Below are 18,801 nucleotides of genomic sequence, written 5' to 3'. Positions count from 1 at the left end.
GACTTGTAAGTGATTAATTAACAGTCTGGTAAACATTAAGTTCATTTGAAGTGGAATTTTACAAGACAGGTAAAATTCAGAAAAAAAACAAAATGTTTTCACTCCTTTAGTGAGCTGAAATTGTAACCTAAAAACAAATTAACATAAAATTATTACATGGATAAATTAAAGAAAGAATGACTGAATAGACTTTAATCATTTCCTGTATTTTTACTCAAATGTGTGGGTGCACTAGTCGCATTTCCAACAAAATTGGTCGCACTCTAGTGGCCTGTTTAAGAAATCATAAAAGAAATCTTGAACCACTTTTGAACTAAACTGTAGCATGATGAACAAAATAAACCACTTTTTCAAATGACTTTAATATTAGGTTTTTAAAAAGTGTATAACTATTAGGGCCTCCTATATAAAATGCAGTAAGTACCTTTATCTTAAAAAGAGTTCTGGTGCTTCAAGAAGCTGAATTCCTCTTAAGTTTTAATAAGTAAAACAAGCTTTACATTTTTAAAACACGTTTATAATCTACCACATTTCAGTCATTTGACTATAGCAATGTTTTTTATTACTTCTACATTTATTTTCCTCTAAGCTTATATATATTTTTTAATTCTCATAGTTTTATAAGTCCATTCATAATTGTGCTGAGAGCTGACAAAAAGAATTACTGGGTCACCCTTTCCTGAAGGTATTTCTTAATAAATTAGTCTTCCACAGTTATGACAATTCCAGGAATATGCTTTTCCTGAGCAAAATGTCAAATATATTTGTGATCACTAAATGGTACTTTTGGAATGAAAGTAAAATCATTGATTAAATTATTTTCAATCAGTTTAGTTTGATGTCTACTGTACATTTGGGGATATTTTGCCTTCTTTTTGCCTTCTCCCCATTCACATCCAATTTATCTGCTGCTTCTCAAATGAACCTCATGAGCTGATGAGACTGGACAGTGTGTGCGATTCAATTGCTTTATACAGGACGTGATGTGAAAAGAAGAAACATTAGGGTAGACAGAATGAGACTCAGCGATGAGTCACACACACATCAATCATGTGATCCCCTTGTTCCTAATGATTTAGACATGGCAGTTGACCAGCTAATATTACATCTGCATATATTGATCTCTCCATTCTTACAAATGAATGGGGATGTTCGCTGCAGCATGCAGGGCACGGTGTTACAAAATAATTATCCTTTGGTCATTACTTGTCTGCTGTTGTGATCTCTGATGTGTTCCTGCTGGCTAGACCAACAACATGGCCAACAGGCAGCACTGACAGAACAGAAGTGAGTGATACATAAGCAGAAGAATGTAGGAAGAGGAAAGACTGTGGATGCGAGACAGAAAGGCTTGAGCCTCATGCACATACTTGTGATTCACTACAGACTTGTGTGCCAAGGAAGGCAATGATGCAAAACTGCTTATGGCATCTTATGGGACTGTCACAGCAGGAGAATAGAGCTGATTTTATTAGTAAGATTATTATCACACTTTATGTAACTGGAGCAGTGGCCACTGCCTTCACTGTTAATGGTCTGTATGAGTGTTAAGGTGATTGTGTGTAAATCACACTCATTCGTAGACACACATACACACTCTTTCATTGGCTCTCAGATTTTTTAAACACTATTCTAAATATTTAATAATGTTAAGCAGTGTGTTTTTGTGTATTTTTGCATTTCCCTTTAACCACACAATGTTTCCCCATGGAATTGTGCAGCCAAAATCTATTTTAGCCAGTAGTTGATGCAATAAAAAAGACAATAGATTTTACATGGTAATATTACACTGGGAGGGAAAAAAAGAAGTGATGTGCCACAATGACTGTGTACTTTTCAAGATCTACTGGATTAAAGACTGAACCAAAAAGCCTTAAAGATGCAAAAATAACTTGTTGAACTACACCAAAATACTTCCATAAATAGCTTGTTTCAGTTTGTGAATTTTAGTCATGTAACATTTGATCATTTAAGTTGTTTGCCGCTTTGGGTAATTTTGTATCTATTTTTAGGTCTTTTTGGAATTTCTGTACACCATTAGACAAATATAATAAACATAATTCAGAGGACCACTTGTGTTTAGGATAGGAATGCCCAAATCAGAATTTTCTGACCCTCTACCAAGCCAAGTCACTTTGTGTGGGCATCTGCATATACTTAGCACTAGTCTGAATCTTAAATAAAGTGAATAATATTGAACAATTCTAATTGTGAGATGCATCTTTCAGATTTCTATTTTTTTTCCCTTTATTGCCATTGTTAAATGTTTCAGATAAACAAGCACATTTTATGAGGTTGAAATTACCCAAGTAAATACAATATATATGTACAGTATATATACAGTACAGACCAAAGGTTTGGACACACCTTTCTAATTCAGTGGGTTTTCTTTATTTTCATGACTATTTATAAGGCAAGAAATCCCACTTATTAACCTGACAGGGCACACCTATGAAGTGAAAACCATTTCAGGTGACTACCTCTTGAAGTTCATCAAGAAAATGCAGAGTGTGTGCAAAGCAGTAATCACAGCAAAAGGTTGCTACTTTGAAGAAACTAGAATATAAGGGGTATTTTCAGTTGTTTTACACTTTTTTCTTTAGTGCATATTTCCACATGTGTTATTCATAGTTTTGATGCCTTCAGTGTGAATCTACAATGTCAATAGCCATGAAAATACAGGAAACTCATTGGATTAAAAGGTGTGTCCAAACTTTTGGTCTGTACTGTATATATATTTGTAATTGATCATTTTACTTAATAATGGAAAAAAGTAAAACCAACTTCATCTTATATGAAAAAGTGCCTCCCTTGTTTGATAGTAGCTACGCTACAGATCATTCATCACATTACCAATACCATATCGACTTTAGAAGAAATGCTATTTTTCTGGGATGCTGTTATTTTTACCCATGGTGTAGCAAGATGCACAACTTCCCCTTTTGTTGTTATTTCACAGGTTTGTTGTAGCATTCCAATATTTACAAAATTTTTGACAAGTCTCCTTCTCATTGTTTAGTCATGATGACACTGTTTAGCTAAAGCCATGGAAGCCTGCAAAACTTTAGATTATGTTCTTTGTTCTTCTTAGTTCCCCTGGATGAGTCATTTGTGTGCTTTTGGAGTAATTTTGGAAAGACCGGATGCCCCTAAGAAGACTCAGCCCTGTTATGTTTTCTCCTTTCATGTATAATGGCACTCACTGATGCTTTAGAAATAACTTTGGATTTTGTTGTTTCTTAGATTCTGGCGTGACGTGTTGATTTTTCAGATCTTTGGGACTACTTCACGTTGCTCCTGCATAATCCATTTAAACAATTTCTTGTTTATATAGGAGGGGTGTAGTAAGGCATTGATCTACTGTATATTGATATACTGATCTAATAATTAATTATCCAATTTCATTTATGGAAAATGTAAATATCAATGCATATTGTGAAGTTTAACCTACGTCTTTATTTATGTAATTTTGACATGGTTTTTTGAGTGCTCCATGCCTGTAAGAGCTTAAAAAGAAAATGGTCAAATAATATTTTAGTTGTTTCTTGTGAGTTGATATAAATTCAAGTGATTGTGTTAGAGAGGTACTGTAGATGTTGTTACATTTTGTTGATTGCAAATTTGTGACTCACTATTGAAGTAAAATCACTAAGTATCATACTTTGTGATATTGGCAAACATTGTATGATCTTCCTAACAAATCAATGTTGTTATAAAGTAGGTGATTTACACCTCTGCATAGGTCCAACCAGATCTGGATGTTTCTAGGGAAATGGTCCCAGTAGTTTGCAACACTCCAACATAGGTTACCTAAGTTAAAAAAACATTTCTCTAGGGTTCTGACAACATGTCACCTAAAACAGACAGAGCTTTGTCTCTAGTTTGTGAAGCTGAGTGTTCAGATATAGACACAATGTTCAAAGATTCAATGTTTTGCTCCTCCTCACTGCTTTTACACTGATTGCTTTTAGTCACCAGCATGTTTGCTCTCTGTTTTAATATAATTTGTTGATGATGGGTTCATAGCATATTTTAATGCGGTTCCAATTCCTGGTTTGAAATTTCCAGTTATAGGTTTGGAATTATGCAGCTCTTTGGTAAACTTTGGTTGGTTTTACATTTGCTAAAAAAAATTAATTTGACATTGTCAGTTAATCAAGTGTGGACAAAATTAATGGAAAAAGTTGTTTCTCTGCTTCATAAATTTAGCTCTTATCAGTGAATGTCATAAAATTTGAAAACAGCTGGATTATTCACACCTCTCTTCCCTCACAGAGGGCTGTCTGGGGAAACTGAACATAGTACAAAGAGCAGGTCACGTGACACAGACAGACCAGAGGATGCAGCAGCATTTCTCCACTTGATGTGAAAATGTGGGTAAAAAATGTATAGATTGTAAGAAGAAAATCCAAATTCATTTGGTCAACAAAATATTCTGCATAGTGAAAACATAGCGTTGCCTGCTATGCACAAAAAAATATGTTGTGACTTGCCAAAGTTTAGCCTTGCAAAATGCAAAATCATCATGCCTTGCTCTGAATGAATGACTCTTTTGCTCACAATAGTTGGGTCACATCAAAGACCCAAATGACAATTGTTTAGAAAATTGCACTACTGTATTTCGGATCAGACTGCGGAATCCTAATGCAATCTTTTTAAGAATCAATAGTGCAGTATGATTTAAACTATGAAAAACAGTTGATCAGGTATGACAGTTATTAACTGTCATTTTTAATAATGGAATAGAATAGAATAGAAGTACTTTATTCATCCCAGCGGGGAAATTACTTCGCAGTTACAGCATAGAGACAAGACACAATAACAACTACCACTGAGTAGTAGTTGTAGATAAAATAAAATATAAAATGCTATAAGTTGTAAAAATATAAAATGCTGTTAATATAAAAAGCAACTTAAGAGCTGTCCTTGCAAAGATTCAAAAAAATGCAGATATGTATATGTAAATATATGTACAGCAAGTGTGCCACAGTGCAGTTGTGCAAAATTGGACTGATTAGTGCAGAACAATGATTTAGCTTTTATTGTACAGTGAGATGGCATGTGGCAGGAAGGATTTCCTGTATCTGTCCCTACGATAAAAAAAATAAAAATAACTAAGTGGTTGTTACAATACAATTTCATGTATGTAACAGGTTGAACAAAGCTGTTACATATATTTGTTTGCAGATAGAAGTGCTGGAGACCATAGATAATCTTAAATAGTCAACCCATTCCACTTCTCTTGTGGCTTTTTCTTCTATTTTGATAAACGTTGTGAAAGATTAAGCTATTCTTTGCCTGTATCTGTGCAAGATGGGCAGAATATGATAGACCCCTATTTTCTTTTATGTTCCTGCAACAAAAAGGAGCATAGTTCAAGCTTTTTGTACACAGTTTCAAAAGGCCTTTATATCCTTCCAGCACTCTGATGTTGATGCATGTATCTGGCATGGATTTCCTTATTTTGTCTAAGCAGGAACAGAGTAAGACAGCCTCTGCAATCAATGTTCAAGTTTCCTTTGTGTTCCATTTTCAATATCTGAGCCTGCTGAAACAGATGGAATCATATCTTATACTGACTGAAAATTCTACTTATTTCTGAATAATAAAAGCCTGATTTATGGAGTATAACTTTTATGGCTCTGATTTTGGCTACAGTCCTATTTTTGCTAGTGTATAAAATGACAGAGTGTCTTAAATTTCTCACAGCCACATGTAATAAAAATAAAGAGTATGTGAAAAGAGAAAAAATGAGACTCTTAAGTGTTCCACATTTAATTCTTATTGTACAATGTTTTAGAATAATAATTATATAAAAATTTCAATCAGAAGCACCTTTCATAGCATTCAAGGTCATTTTACAAAGAATGTAAAAACAACAAAAATGCTTAAGTCACCTAAATAGATTCTGGTGTATCAGGTTGGCTTAGGCAACTAATTATGTCGTAAAAAGAGAGAATTTAGTCCATTATCAACTATTTAAGGGGGGTTTAGGGGTTGGTTGTTATGTAAGATCTTCTGTTTAAGCTTTTTGAATCATGTTATAATTCAAGAAAACCAAGTCTCTCTTCTGTCAAACTATATTTCTACAAATTCCACCATATAAAATACAATTATGTTTGTGTTTGGACTCCTTTGTAAGAATAGATTTAAAAATATAGTGATAAGATAAATAATTGAAATCAGTCTCTCCTTACTGTCCTCTGAATTATTAACATACATATTTTATTAGTTGATGAAGCATAGTGAGGAGTAATGATGAATCTCAAAAATCTATTTTCACCTGTTTAGCAGGAGAGGGGCTGTCTGAGGTTAGCCCAGTGGAATTAGATATGGTAGCCGCATCGGTCAAGTCAGTTGGTGGACCTGCGGGTTTCTGAAGCTTGCTAGGTGCTTGATCAGATTTGAAGTGGAGTTTTTTGCTGGAGATACGTTTTCTTCCCACGCAAACATACAGTGGACACTAATGTTTTTGTCTCTGAGTCACACAAATTTCAGTACTTCCAAGCATTAAACGCTGCATAGTCCTGCTGCATTCTCCCACACTCCATGTTATCTGTTGTTGATCTACACTCCTGTCTGTTACCACTGAAGTTGTACGCCTATATTGTGTGATTGTCATGAGATGCTCACAAGGTAACAGCAACTTAATTACTGTAACCTATTTACCTATTACTCATTACTTTAAAAAAAATGTAATTGGATTAAAGTAAGGCATTACTTCTTTGTGCACATCACTGAATATACATATGATCAGTTCAGGTGGGAGGCCCTCATATTAAAAATTTTAATATAATATGACTCAAATTGGAATAATAATCGTCCACTTTTTTTTAACTTTGGATTCACATGTCAAATATCTGGTTTTCTTGTTTCTGTTATTTCCAAACTGTGTCACATCCTGAACTGGAAATACATAATTTTGATTATGTTTACATCACTGCAATAGGAGTATTCACATGTTTTCTTCATAAGGCTTCTAACAAAATCCTCATTGTTTTCACACGTGTCTCCAATCTTGATGTAACTCAGCTTTTGGTTTATTTCAGACGGCACTTCAAGATTTCTTTTTTTCTTTTTTACCTGATTTGGGGAGCTCTTCACTGACAGGTGCTAGTTTATTTCAGAGGATTTCTGCACCTATTTGTCCCTGGCAGATCCCTGAGGTCAATGTGATCAGGGCTTGCTGATGGTGCTCCATTCCAAGTTGAAAACAAAAGAAGAAAGATCATTTCTAGTGAGCCCAGACTCTGAAACTCTCATTTTCTGTGCATGAGATCAGAGTGGACTTTGGGGGTTATTTTAAAAGTAAACAAAAACATATGTTTAAAACAACTTCTTATTTGTTCCTTGTTTTTTATGCATTGTTGTCTTTTAGGCTTCAATTAATTTATTGTAAATCACTTCATTATCTTGAATGGTACTTATGGAAATAATGCTTTGCTTACGTATGTACCCACTTGACATTTATTTTTAAATCAGATTGTGGACTGGACCTGAATCAACTTTGAGCTTGAGTCCATCAGAGTAACACAGAGACACAAGGAACACACAAACACACTCATCCCTATGGAAAATTTAGAGAGAGACCAATATACCTAAATGCACTTGAAAACAACTTCAAAAATGGATAACCTGAGAAACAACTAAGGATTATTTTATTGATTTGAAAGGAAAAACATTACCTATTTGTTTCACTCATTTCAAACACAAGTGTTGCTTTGTCATGTCGCTGGTTTCCATCTCTAGACCTACTTTTTTCAGTTTCCCTATGATTTTCAGTTTCCCTAGTCTTCCAGCAATTCATTTACATTTTTTCAACTGTCTTCATTTTCTTTCCTTCCCACCGCTGTGGCAGTCATTTATTCACTACTCTCATCTTGAGCTTTGTCTCTGTCTCATGTTGTATGTACTTTTCCTTTTCATAGCTGTCTTCTACTAGGCCCATCTCTGATACAGTCACCTTGTTAACACTTTAAAGCTGTTAAGATCAGAGAGCTTGACAAGCTGCGGTGAAATGTGGCAGGCCTGCTACTGATTACACAGACTTAAATATAAGACAGCCAATTTGCTCCCAATTTAAAACCCTCAATAAACTGAAGATTCAGTACCTTCCCTTTGCAAATGTAAAACCCCACTCCACAAATGCATTGCTAGTCTACTTTACTCGATTTGGCAGTAGAATTTTATTGTAATCTAATGTTTTTGTCCTAACAAAAAAGCATCAACTTCTGCAAACAAACAAAAAAAAATGCTGAGACTGGAAATCCTCAGCATTTTCAGTCTCAGTTTTATGACCCAAAAGTGATCATGTTAGGCTATCAACAACCTTGGTCACCCCTGAGTGGCTTAGAGCCTTTCACATGATTGCTTGGTTGGTTACACATGATTTAATTTATTTTAACACTGCCAATAAACTTAACTGGGGGTCATAATTTTTGACCCCCTCAAAAAATATTTATTGTATCAGTATAAAGAATCAAATGATATTAATAAGTTGAAGTTACATAATTTTTTTAGAGAGCAAAAACTGACAGCAAAAAGGGCTTGCAGGGCAACATTTGTTGGGACAAAGCTGACACTTAACTTACACTACTCTTTGAATAGCAGGTTCAGTAGTGCATGTTAAGTGTTGACCAGTATGTTTAGATACTAGTGCAACTTTCTTCTGTGCATAATAAGGTCTGGAGTGATAAAAAGTGAACCCCAGCTGTGAGGCAGCCCTCTTATTCTGCTCAGTTTTTTTTGACACACTGATTTTCATACTGTTACCTCAGTGGATTTCCCACTGGGAAGTTTTATTACATTTACATTTTAGTGACAGGTCAAAAAACTTTAAATGAGTCTGTATAGATTCCTGTAAACAGCCCTATTTACCATTTTCTAATTTTGACTGTTTCAAGTAGCCTCCTGATATCTGCAGCCCTTTATCTCTTTTTAATAGTTTGTTGGTTATTTTTTACTCAGCTCTAATTAAAAAAGGTTGTAAAAGCACCTCATCCAACATTATGCCAGAAATTAGTTTAGCATTTCCTACCGCTCAGAAGCTTATATGTCCCCAAATAACTCTACATCTGCAGATGACAGCTGGACTCCAGGATGCTTGTTGTTTATGTTGTAAATTGTGAGCTAAGGCCCACTGCAGTGATTTGGTGTGATGGACAATGCTCTTAGATACACAACCATTCAGTTTTGCAAACTGATCTTTTTGTTCGGTGGCTATGAAGGTTGATACCTGTAATTTTCTGGAGTGTTTCAGATGACAGCAGGGCATGTAATGTTAAACATTTTGGAGAAACAAAATGACACAATCATTACAATGGTACCTATTGGCTTCAAATGACTGTGTTCACTAAATCCTAAACGTTATTGCAAGTTTAACACCAACGACAATGGGTCTTATAAAGAGCTCACCAACTGCTCATTTATTTGTGGCGACTCCAGTATCTCCAAGCATATGCTTTAAATTCACTGAGGAAAGACGAATTAGGTGGATTACATTGGTATTGTAACAAGATACAGTAGCCTTCCCACCTTGGGAGTATTCTTTTCACTATGGTTGGTGCAATTTTGTAGAATCACACAAATCTATTCTGTGCAGGACACTCAAGCGCCGACTTAATCTGGACCTGTAGCCCTTTGTTTCAGATAAGTCCGGTGGCCCTACACACATTTGCTGAAGACAGGCAGGCTAGAGAGGAAGAAAGAGTGTCTCTTGTTAGTCACAGTGTTTGAGTGGAAATGTGGGATCCTAATAAGATGGAAGAAACGGTTAGATCAAGTTAGGGTGGGAGGTCTGTGTTGCTGAAGTGAGTGAAGCAGAATACAACAGCATCCTAAACCAACTCTGTTGGAAAACAAAGCTTAAGTGCTTCTTTCAAGGATTCAAGCAGTATAATCACACTTCTCTCTGTGTTCTATTCAACCTGCACTACATGAATGTGGGTTAAAGCATTTTGTAGAATCAGTGAAGAGTTTACTAGGCACCCTTTTTACCTTCAAATGTTGAATATATTTGACATTCGAAGCAAAATTGCTTAAGAAGGAAATGGCCAGGTTAATCTGAAGCTAAAACATTTTAACTTTATGTAAAGTATTGGAAATAAACATATGTTTACACTTGTGCTTTGATAGGCATAAGGAAAGGTTGATATATATATTTTTCTGTTTAATTATTTATGTCATATTTGCACCCCAGGTTATGTTTTTGCAGTGCAAGGGACTTGCACTCTCATTCTGACCTTTGGTACTCAAAGTACACTTTAGCTAAGTTAACTTAGTTTTTTTTTCAGTCTACCAGCTTGAATCACACCAAGGAGGATACACTGACAGAAAGATGGGTATAGAAAGCCTGAGGGTGGAAATTAATCCAGGAGAAAGGAAAACCCACAATGTTTTTACTTGTGTGTGGGGGTTTGTGAATGAGCAGGCACAGTAGGTCGTGTGTATGTGTGACTTGGAGCACATATGTATGTGTAGGTAGAATGATGTTTCCATAGTTCTAGTACTTGTGCAAGTGGATCAACATTTAATGAGAACATATCCCAAATGCACACACATTTCCACACAATCTAATTTAGAAAAACAAAGGCTGAGTAAGAGTGAGTGTCTGGAAGAAAAAAAAACCCTGCGATGAAGGAGTAAGCTCACTTTTATTGGATATCTCTCAGAGTTTGGACCAATGAAACTTTTTTATTATCCTAACTGAAATATTGATACCTCAAAGTACCCAGCAGTATATTTTTCCCCGACTGTTCTTGTATTTTTCTTCCAGATGATTCACAATGGTGAGAGAGGGCAAAAACAGACAAAAGAATGTGGGAGAAAATGGATGAGGGAGGCAATATCAGGGTATAGGCATGCGTTATTTTGCAGTTTTACGACAAATACTAAATGAAAATCCCTGCAAGGGTATTAGAGGTCTGTATTTAATTAAGTCTTTATAAAATATTAACCAGGAGGACAGGGCAATTTCCCTTCTCCCAAGGTTTCCTCAGTGGATTGAACTATAGTTACATTGCAAAGACAGCTTTGAATTATGATTACAGATAGAAGGTGAATGAGAGTGAGAAAAAAGCATGTCCAAAGTGCCCACTAAAGAGCCAAAGGGGATGTTGGGATGAGGGACTGATGCTCCTCTTACCACTACTGGAATGTCTTGAAATCACAAGGAGGAACAACTCTGATTTATTAGAAGTCGGTTAGGTTCACTTTTCAGCCCTAGCACCTCTCTGTCTCTTCCTTTTACAATCTTTGAACAGACTTTGATTTCCTAATATGAGAGTCACGTCCTGTGAAGGGTGTATTGTATAAGAGAGGTGTAAATTTGAATTAAAATAGAGTCTTCATCAGGTACTATGATGACAGTTTGTAAAAAGAAGGGGAAAGCAGACCTAAATATACTGTACAGTTCCATTTAGAGAAAAAGATAAGGGAATTGATGAAAGACCTACTGCATTCTAATTTCCTTTATCCTCATTTGATGACTAAATGTAATTTGTTTGACAAACAATCTAACAGTCTGCCTAGGTGTTTGCAACCAGACAGGCCACAAGCTAATCAAAAAAGCTCCTTGCAAAAATATTTTAGAATAGAATAGAATTCAACTTTATTGTCATTGCACTGTCACAAGTACAAGCAACGAGATGTAGTTTGCATCTATCCAGAAGTGCTCTACGAGATATAAATATTTATTTACAGATGTACAAGATGACAATGTATGTATGTATGGACTATAAGGGGTTATAGCAAAGAGATATAGATATTGTGTATAAATATAAATATGGGAGCTATATACACAGATTATATCGATTATACAGATTATACAGAATATACAAGAATGTTAGGGAATGGATTATATATGTATATAATATAATACAGTTTAGCAGTTGTAAATGTAAACTTTACAGCAACTATTCCTCAAAGGAAAAATAAACTTTAATCTCAATTCTTGCTGATTTATCTGTACAAATATGATAATATATGGAAGAGTTTAACACATTTTAAAAACAGATCCAGTTGGAAATATAAAGTTGACCAAACCATTGCAGTAGCTGTACCTAAATTTAAGTTGACCATTTTATGTATTAACATGTCAATACCACACAGATAATTAAATTAGAGCTTTGTATTCTTATTAAATGTTTCATATATTTCCATCTTTTATCTCACTTGATTTATATGCATGAGTTCGTTGGTGCACAGTTGTTCTTGATGCTCTTTCTCCAGCCTTGGTTCACTCCTTATGAACTTATGCAGATTTTTGAACTGATCACCTTGACCATCTTCTCAAGGTTATTTATAGCTAAACTATATGTTAATGCAGTTTCCTATCATGCTTTTCTCTAGACTTATTGTTTATATGATTTACTCACATTATTGAAATTTTCTGAGATACTGAATTTTGAATTGTCATTATGTCAAAGTCATACTCATTAAAAATAAATGCTTGAAATATTTAACTGTATATTTGATGAATCTATTATATGAGCTTAGTTTAATGAAATGAGTGGAAAAAATGTACTTTTTCATGATATATATTTTTTAGCTGTACTGGGATATAATTTGGCTTATATGACATGTTTTAGCATTACTTTTCACCACAAGAGCATAAGAGAGATTCATAGAGCACACACCATCTTATAATCAAACAGCATTTGACTGTTACATAGATGTCTTAAATCAAACAGTTGACAGGTTATGTTAGATACCTTCAGATTAAAATGTGCTCTACAGCGAGACTGCATGACTTAAATATGCCGCAGTTCAACCAAATAAATTCACCTAGCTCTTTATTCCAGAGATCTTCATCAATCCATGTACACCCTACATTTTTACTATCACTGCCTTAGTGATCTAATATGTGGGTGCTTGTCAGTTTGCTATTTCATGTTTCCATTTTCCTTATCAGTGATAAATCAATTCATAAGTACCATGTAGACATTTTGTACCAGCATTGACAACTAATAAATCAAAGTAATGTTGTCATCAACTTAGAGGTTACTGTAAGGAATGGGAGTTATTTGAGTGCTATAAATATCAACTGGAGGTTAGTCAGAGTTCTTATTTTGTTGTTGTTCAGGGGTCACATTCTGGCCACAGGTTCCAACAGGAATCAGAATTACAATAGATTAAAATATGATGTAACAAATATTCAGGAAATAAGATTATAGTCGAGTTGTAAATGAGACAGTACTTAACAACAGAAAAAAGCAAACTCATATGAAGTAGTAAATGACGGGTTACATATATGCTTAGACAGAAGCAAGATGGTGTGAAATAACAATATGTGTACATGAAATAAAATACAGAAAAGGACAAATTATTCATGGGTAAATGAATTACGATCAGATCATGAGTAAATGTGTTGGTTAGCAGTAAACACAATCCAACTACATATATATATATATATACATATATATATATATATATATATATAAACACTTGCAAACATCAATAAACTTTGTAACAGCAAACAGAACCATTGAGTCTGCTCTATCTGATGTGGTGTTTTTGTTTTTATGCTGTCCTATTTCTGGTTATTTATTTAAATAAGTAAATAACTAAACTTCTTTGACATTGTGGTGTTGCAGTAAAACAAACTCTGTAGGGTTTCTCCTGTTTTAAGCCTTAATTTGCATTGCATTACATCTGTATCCAATTTCAGATCCATACAGACTCAGATGAAGGTGAGGGCAATATCAAGTACACCATTTCAGGAGAGGGGGCAGGGTCCATCTTCATCATCGACGAGCTTACAGGGGACATACATGCTACAGAGAGACTGGACCGAGAGGAGAAGGCTTTTTACACGCTTCGAGCTCAGGCCCGAGACCGTCTCACCAATGCCCCTCTAGAACCGGAGTCTGAGTTTGTCATCAAGGTCCAGGACATCAATGACAGTGAGCCCCAATTCTTGGAAGGCCCCTACATCGGCAGTGTGGCAGAACTGTCACCTACAGGTAAGCTACACGTCTTGCTGCGCAGTTAGGCAAGTGTCCTCTGAATAAGATATTTGAGTCTTTGAACACGGAATGGCTTCAAGCTGTCTGTGGTGTATAGAGAGTTTGGTTATATAACTTCTATTTAAACTCTGCATTAGAGGTGTGTATACTGTAATGCTACTTCCTTTGATCAAAGAAAGCCTGAAAGGTCTCTAGATGACACAGTTCCTCCTACAGTATAATTGAACATCAAAGCAGAGGACATGTTAGAAAGTAAAATTGAATTTAAGTAAACTGTGCAAAGTGATATACAGCTTTAATCTGTTGGCAAGAATGAAACTGAAAATTAGTGTAACAGAGCTGGTAAGTAAAAGAAGCAAAGACGAAAAACCTGATGAGATTTGTGGTTTGTTCTGACAAAAGAAATGTTTTTAGGAAAATGATGTTGAGCAATAGGGTTCGGGGGAGGTACATAAAGTACAAGAGAGGTGCTGGAGAAAAGCAAATGATTGTGACAGTAAATCCCACTGCTAAAGCTTTTAACAGTGACACAATACTGCTAATCCTGACAAACGTGTTTTTATTGTTAGCAACCTTATTAGCAGAACCCCATGGCTGCCTAAAATTCTCAGTGGAATGGAAAAGAAAGGTGAAAGTAGGGTGTATGAGGCTTCATTAGCATGGCATTAATGTCAAAAACAGCTGATGTTTAATAAACAAAATTCTATTTGGCTGCCAAGCGATATCACAAAACCATGTGTGATCAGCATGTTGTGCTTGACACGGCGTGTGTGGGGGTGTGTGTGTCTGTGTTTATTCACATGCAGTAGAGGTTCGGTAAACAGGGGGCACTTTTTTGTTTGAATGACTACAGGAGTGCTGCAAAATGGAATGAGTCTTACCCTATTCAAGCCTGATTGGAATTAATTCTTGCTTCCTCAGCATGATCCAAACCATGGGCATTTTCTGCCTACAGTGTGCTGTAAAACTGAATGGGGTGGAAGAGTGAGTATGACTGAGAGAGAGAGGCAATAAGATAGGCCAAGTAAAAGGTAAGAAAAATAGGTGAAATAAAAATAAAAGGAAGTAAGAAGGACATAGTTCTGGAAACTATGCAGTCCACTTTCAGCAGACAAAAGCAGGCCTGTTGCAAAAAAGAAACATGGACTAACAGAGGCTTTGCTTAGTTAATAGCAGTTAATGCACTTTTAATTGCCATGACCCTACCACCTTTGTTTGACCCTGTCTCGCTTCAGTCAAATTACGCACTAAATAGGTGTGCAGTTCATGTTTTAAACATGATTGTGCTGTATTCAACTAATGAGATAACATTAAGTGCTTAGTCAAGCATTCTTCTGCCCTGCCCCTCTTTGCTTCAGTTCTGCATTACTGAACATCAATAAAGCCAGTGATGCTTTTTTTTTTCTTTTTTGACATGTCTACAATAAAGTCACAAGGACAAAGACAATAAAAGAAGTGAACAAGAAAAAGAACAAATTCCTGGCTAGACAAGTTTTACTACCACTTCTCTTAGTGATGATTTGCCTTGTGGAGAGGCAAGTCATCATGGTGGACCAAATGCTTAAAAAGGGGGACCAGACGGTCCACTATTGAGGGATGACACTTCCCAGCTTGGGGAAGTCTGTGGTGTTGAAAAGGAGACTCTGACTGACTACCTAATGTTGTATTTAGGAGGACCAGTATGGCATTTTGCCATACTGGCAGTTGTGAAATAATGATACTTTTCCTCACAAAAGACAATTCAAAACCCATGAGCAGTGTTGCTGTGCCTGCAGTAAGGATTGGTAGCGTTGATGAATATGAGTGCAATCCTTCTGATTTCTATACTGATTCAGGTAACATTGTTGAAAAACTATGTAGTCTTTTAAAATAAAAGACCCAAAAACAGCAGTTTAGACCAGTTTGATGATATTCAGTCTGTAATGTTATTCTGTTTTCCAAAAACAAAGTGGGTTAATATTTCTTTTGAAAACAGTGAAGGAAAAAATATTTTCACATTGGCATAACGGTAAACTGTGAACATGGTTTTGCCTTCATAAAGGAAAATGTGCATTCTTAAGGTGTAATGGTTTTATTGTGATTTATTAATAAACTTACTTACAGTTAGCGAATGTCTTAGCATCATCCACAGTTTCTTTATAATTTATTCCAGTTGTCAGTGTTTTTGTAGTTTGTTTTGTGCATTTGCAGATAATTTTTGACTTTGTGAAATGAGGAGGGTGTAAAAGCTTAGTAACATGTTGTGTATTTATGATTTTGTTCTTTTCTTGCATGAACCCAGGATATGCTTGAAACCCCGTTGGAATCAGCAGTTTTTTATAATGTAATTTTGAACACGGCTCCTGTGATGTGAAGCAGGGTTGCATTTTATGCTGTGATTTGAAGCAGGTTGCGAACATTAGCCACACCAGGGATTTGCACACTATGCTGTTTTACTGCCAACTGTATAGGCAAATTGTCTTGAAACACACAAGGCTGTAATAGTAGGAAAGTAATCAGCAGTCAGCTGCCTAGGGCATATTCATCTTTACTTATCACTCCTGTCATGTCTTCCTATGCCATTCTTAGTCATGGCGTCAAAGCCCTCGATTCTGCTTGTCCCTTTTTCTCACAGGCTTCCTGTCTCTATGACTATCTGCCTGTTCAGCATTTTTACATAAATAACAATTGTGTGCATTATGTTTTCACTCTGCGTTACCAGGATAGAGTAAGTAATGTGCAGCAATGTTATCCACATGAGATGAGATTCCCTGGTTAAAACTTAAATCTGCAATACAGACTTTGACCAGTTTCCTTTCACCCTTAACCCCTCATTATTATCTCAGCAAAGTCACATTAGGAGGTTAGCATTTTGGTTGTTTTGGTGAGTTAGGGGAATCACACTATGCTATGTTACAAAGTGGGTTAATATTTCTTTTGAAAACAGTGAAGAAAAAATATTTTCACGTTGGCATAACGGTAAACTGTGAATATGGTTTTGCCTTCATAAAGGAATAACCATTGACCTAAGAAAAACTAGAATATTCTTGAAAACAAAAGGATACGGGTTGCTAAGAATTTTTTTTGTTTTACTTCATTTTTATTTAACTTATTAACATATTTTTAAATGTTTAATGACAGTTGCAAACAGTGTAATATGTAGATGAAGGTGATTTGGTGATTTACAGTAAGACTTGTTATTTGCAAGAAATAACATTTCTCAGTTTGATATGTTTTTTATTTCTCAACAAGAAACTAAGATCCAGTGGGATTTATTCTGAAGTATTAAATTTTTTATATTTTAGCTATTCATCAAATCAACAACCAGAAAAAAATTTATGCTGATTACTGCTGCAGGATAAATGAGTGCTTACAATTAATTAGTGGAATCCAACAAAGTACGAGCTTAAAAGCAGTGTCCAATTCTTCAGTGGATTACTGCTTGAATGAAGGAAAAAGAAATGGGAGGAGTATCAGAGATCTTTCTTTAATTTAAATAATCTACTGTTGTGTCAAATATGTGATCTAAAGTTACCCCTAATAGTGCTTTTGACCCAACATTTTACCACTTTGTTACATTTACATTTGTGTTATATATTTAAAGATCACAGTTGAATCATATTACAATATCAAAATATATCCATTGCTGAATATTTTGAATAATGGTTGCTTACTTACAACTTAATGGTTTTATTTCTATGTCTGTTCAATTCTTATTTAATTTCAAATAATGGATCCATCATTAATGCAAATCATCCACAATGTTAAAAGTTAATGTTGCCTCATTTTCATTTATGAGATAATGGTAAGAGTACATGTCTGTCCATTTAAACACCCATTTTCTATTATGAATAAGATCCAATCTATCTTTGGCAAAAAGCCCTGAGCCATCCCTTTGGACCCAACTGCATTATGAAGGCTACTTAATGCCACATACTAGGAGAAGATACAAAATTAAAAAGTTCCATAACTTTTAGTGTTAGAAGGATTTATGTTTAGTGTGAACAATATACAGTTGATATAAATATAACTTACTGTATCTTTGCCATCTTTATGCAGAAAGATTCAAAACTGCTGCACTTAACATCATGATACCTTAAAATATATGTGTAAAATATATTTTATGGAAAATTGCTACGAGTTACTTCAGTGAAACTAAATTGAAACATCTGCTAAATGTCAATTTGATTCCAAAAATCTAAATGTTGTTTTCACAAAAAACCAAGCATCTCCAAGGTTTTGTGTACCTTTTCTAAACACTATCTTTAAAGGCAATAGAGAGAGAAAAAAAAACATTTTGAATAGATTAAAATACTTATATCTGCAAGTTTTTTGCTCTGGCATTCTAAAAAAAATTACATACAGTGGATATAGAAAGTCAAAACATTCCTTTTTAAAATACCAGGTTTATCTAAGATAAAATGTTTGACATTTTTCCATGTTGAATTTGTCATCTGTGAAAATCAACTGAAATCAAGTTTCAGTATCAGCTGTCATGAACTATAGGCAATTTGATTATTCTTTTAAAAATAAAGTTCAGCAGCATAAATGGGACATTCTAGACAATTTTAGCGACATTTGCCGCTCTCCTCCTGAGCATCGTGCTAACACTATGGATCAAAAGGGCTCATGAGGATCAAAGTGTACACAAGTATCAGTAAAGAAAAGGGTATTAAAAATTCACAGCCAATATCATATCACAGTGAAGGCAGTGATTCGTATTTTAAAAGAATATGAAAACAAACCTTACCAAAACTGAAGACTGATAAAGACAAGATTCACACTGGTCAGGAAGACTACAAAGAACATGGAAGGTAACGCAGGAATTCTTAGTTCGTACTGGTTGAGTTCTGCATGT

At 35.1% G+C, this 18,801-nt stretch overlaps 1 protein-coding gene across 2 annotated transcripts in view; it reads left to right on the top strand.

The window, feature by feature from the left end:
* cdh22 (cadherin 22) overlaps positions 1–18,801 on the top strand; it is a 160,610-nt gene that overhangs the window by 82,059 nt on the left and 59,750 nt on the right. For both annotated transcript variants that reach the window (XM_032550378.1, XM_032550377.1), the window contains one exon: positions 13,667–13,961. In XM_032550378.1, coding sequence (XP_032406269.1) covers positions 13,667–13,961 — 295 coding nt within the window. The remainder of the gene's footprint in view (positions 1–13,666; positions 13,962–18,801) is intronic.

This window comes from Xiphophorus hellerii, chromosome 20, assembly GCF_003331165.1.
Source record: "Xiphophorus hellerii strain 12219 chromosome 20, Xiphophorus_hellerii-4.1, whole genome shotgun sequence".
In the NCBI taxonomy this organism is placed as follows: domain Eukaryota; kingdom Metazoa; phylum Chordata; class Actinopteri; order Cyprinodontiformes; family Poeciliidae; genus Xiphophorus; species Xiphophorus hellerii.
The sequence above is the reverse complement of the archived record's forward strand: the minus strand, read 5'-3'. Positions and strand labels throughout refer to the sequence as shown.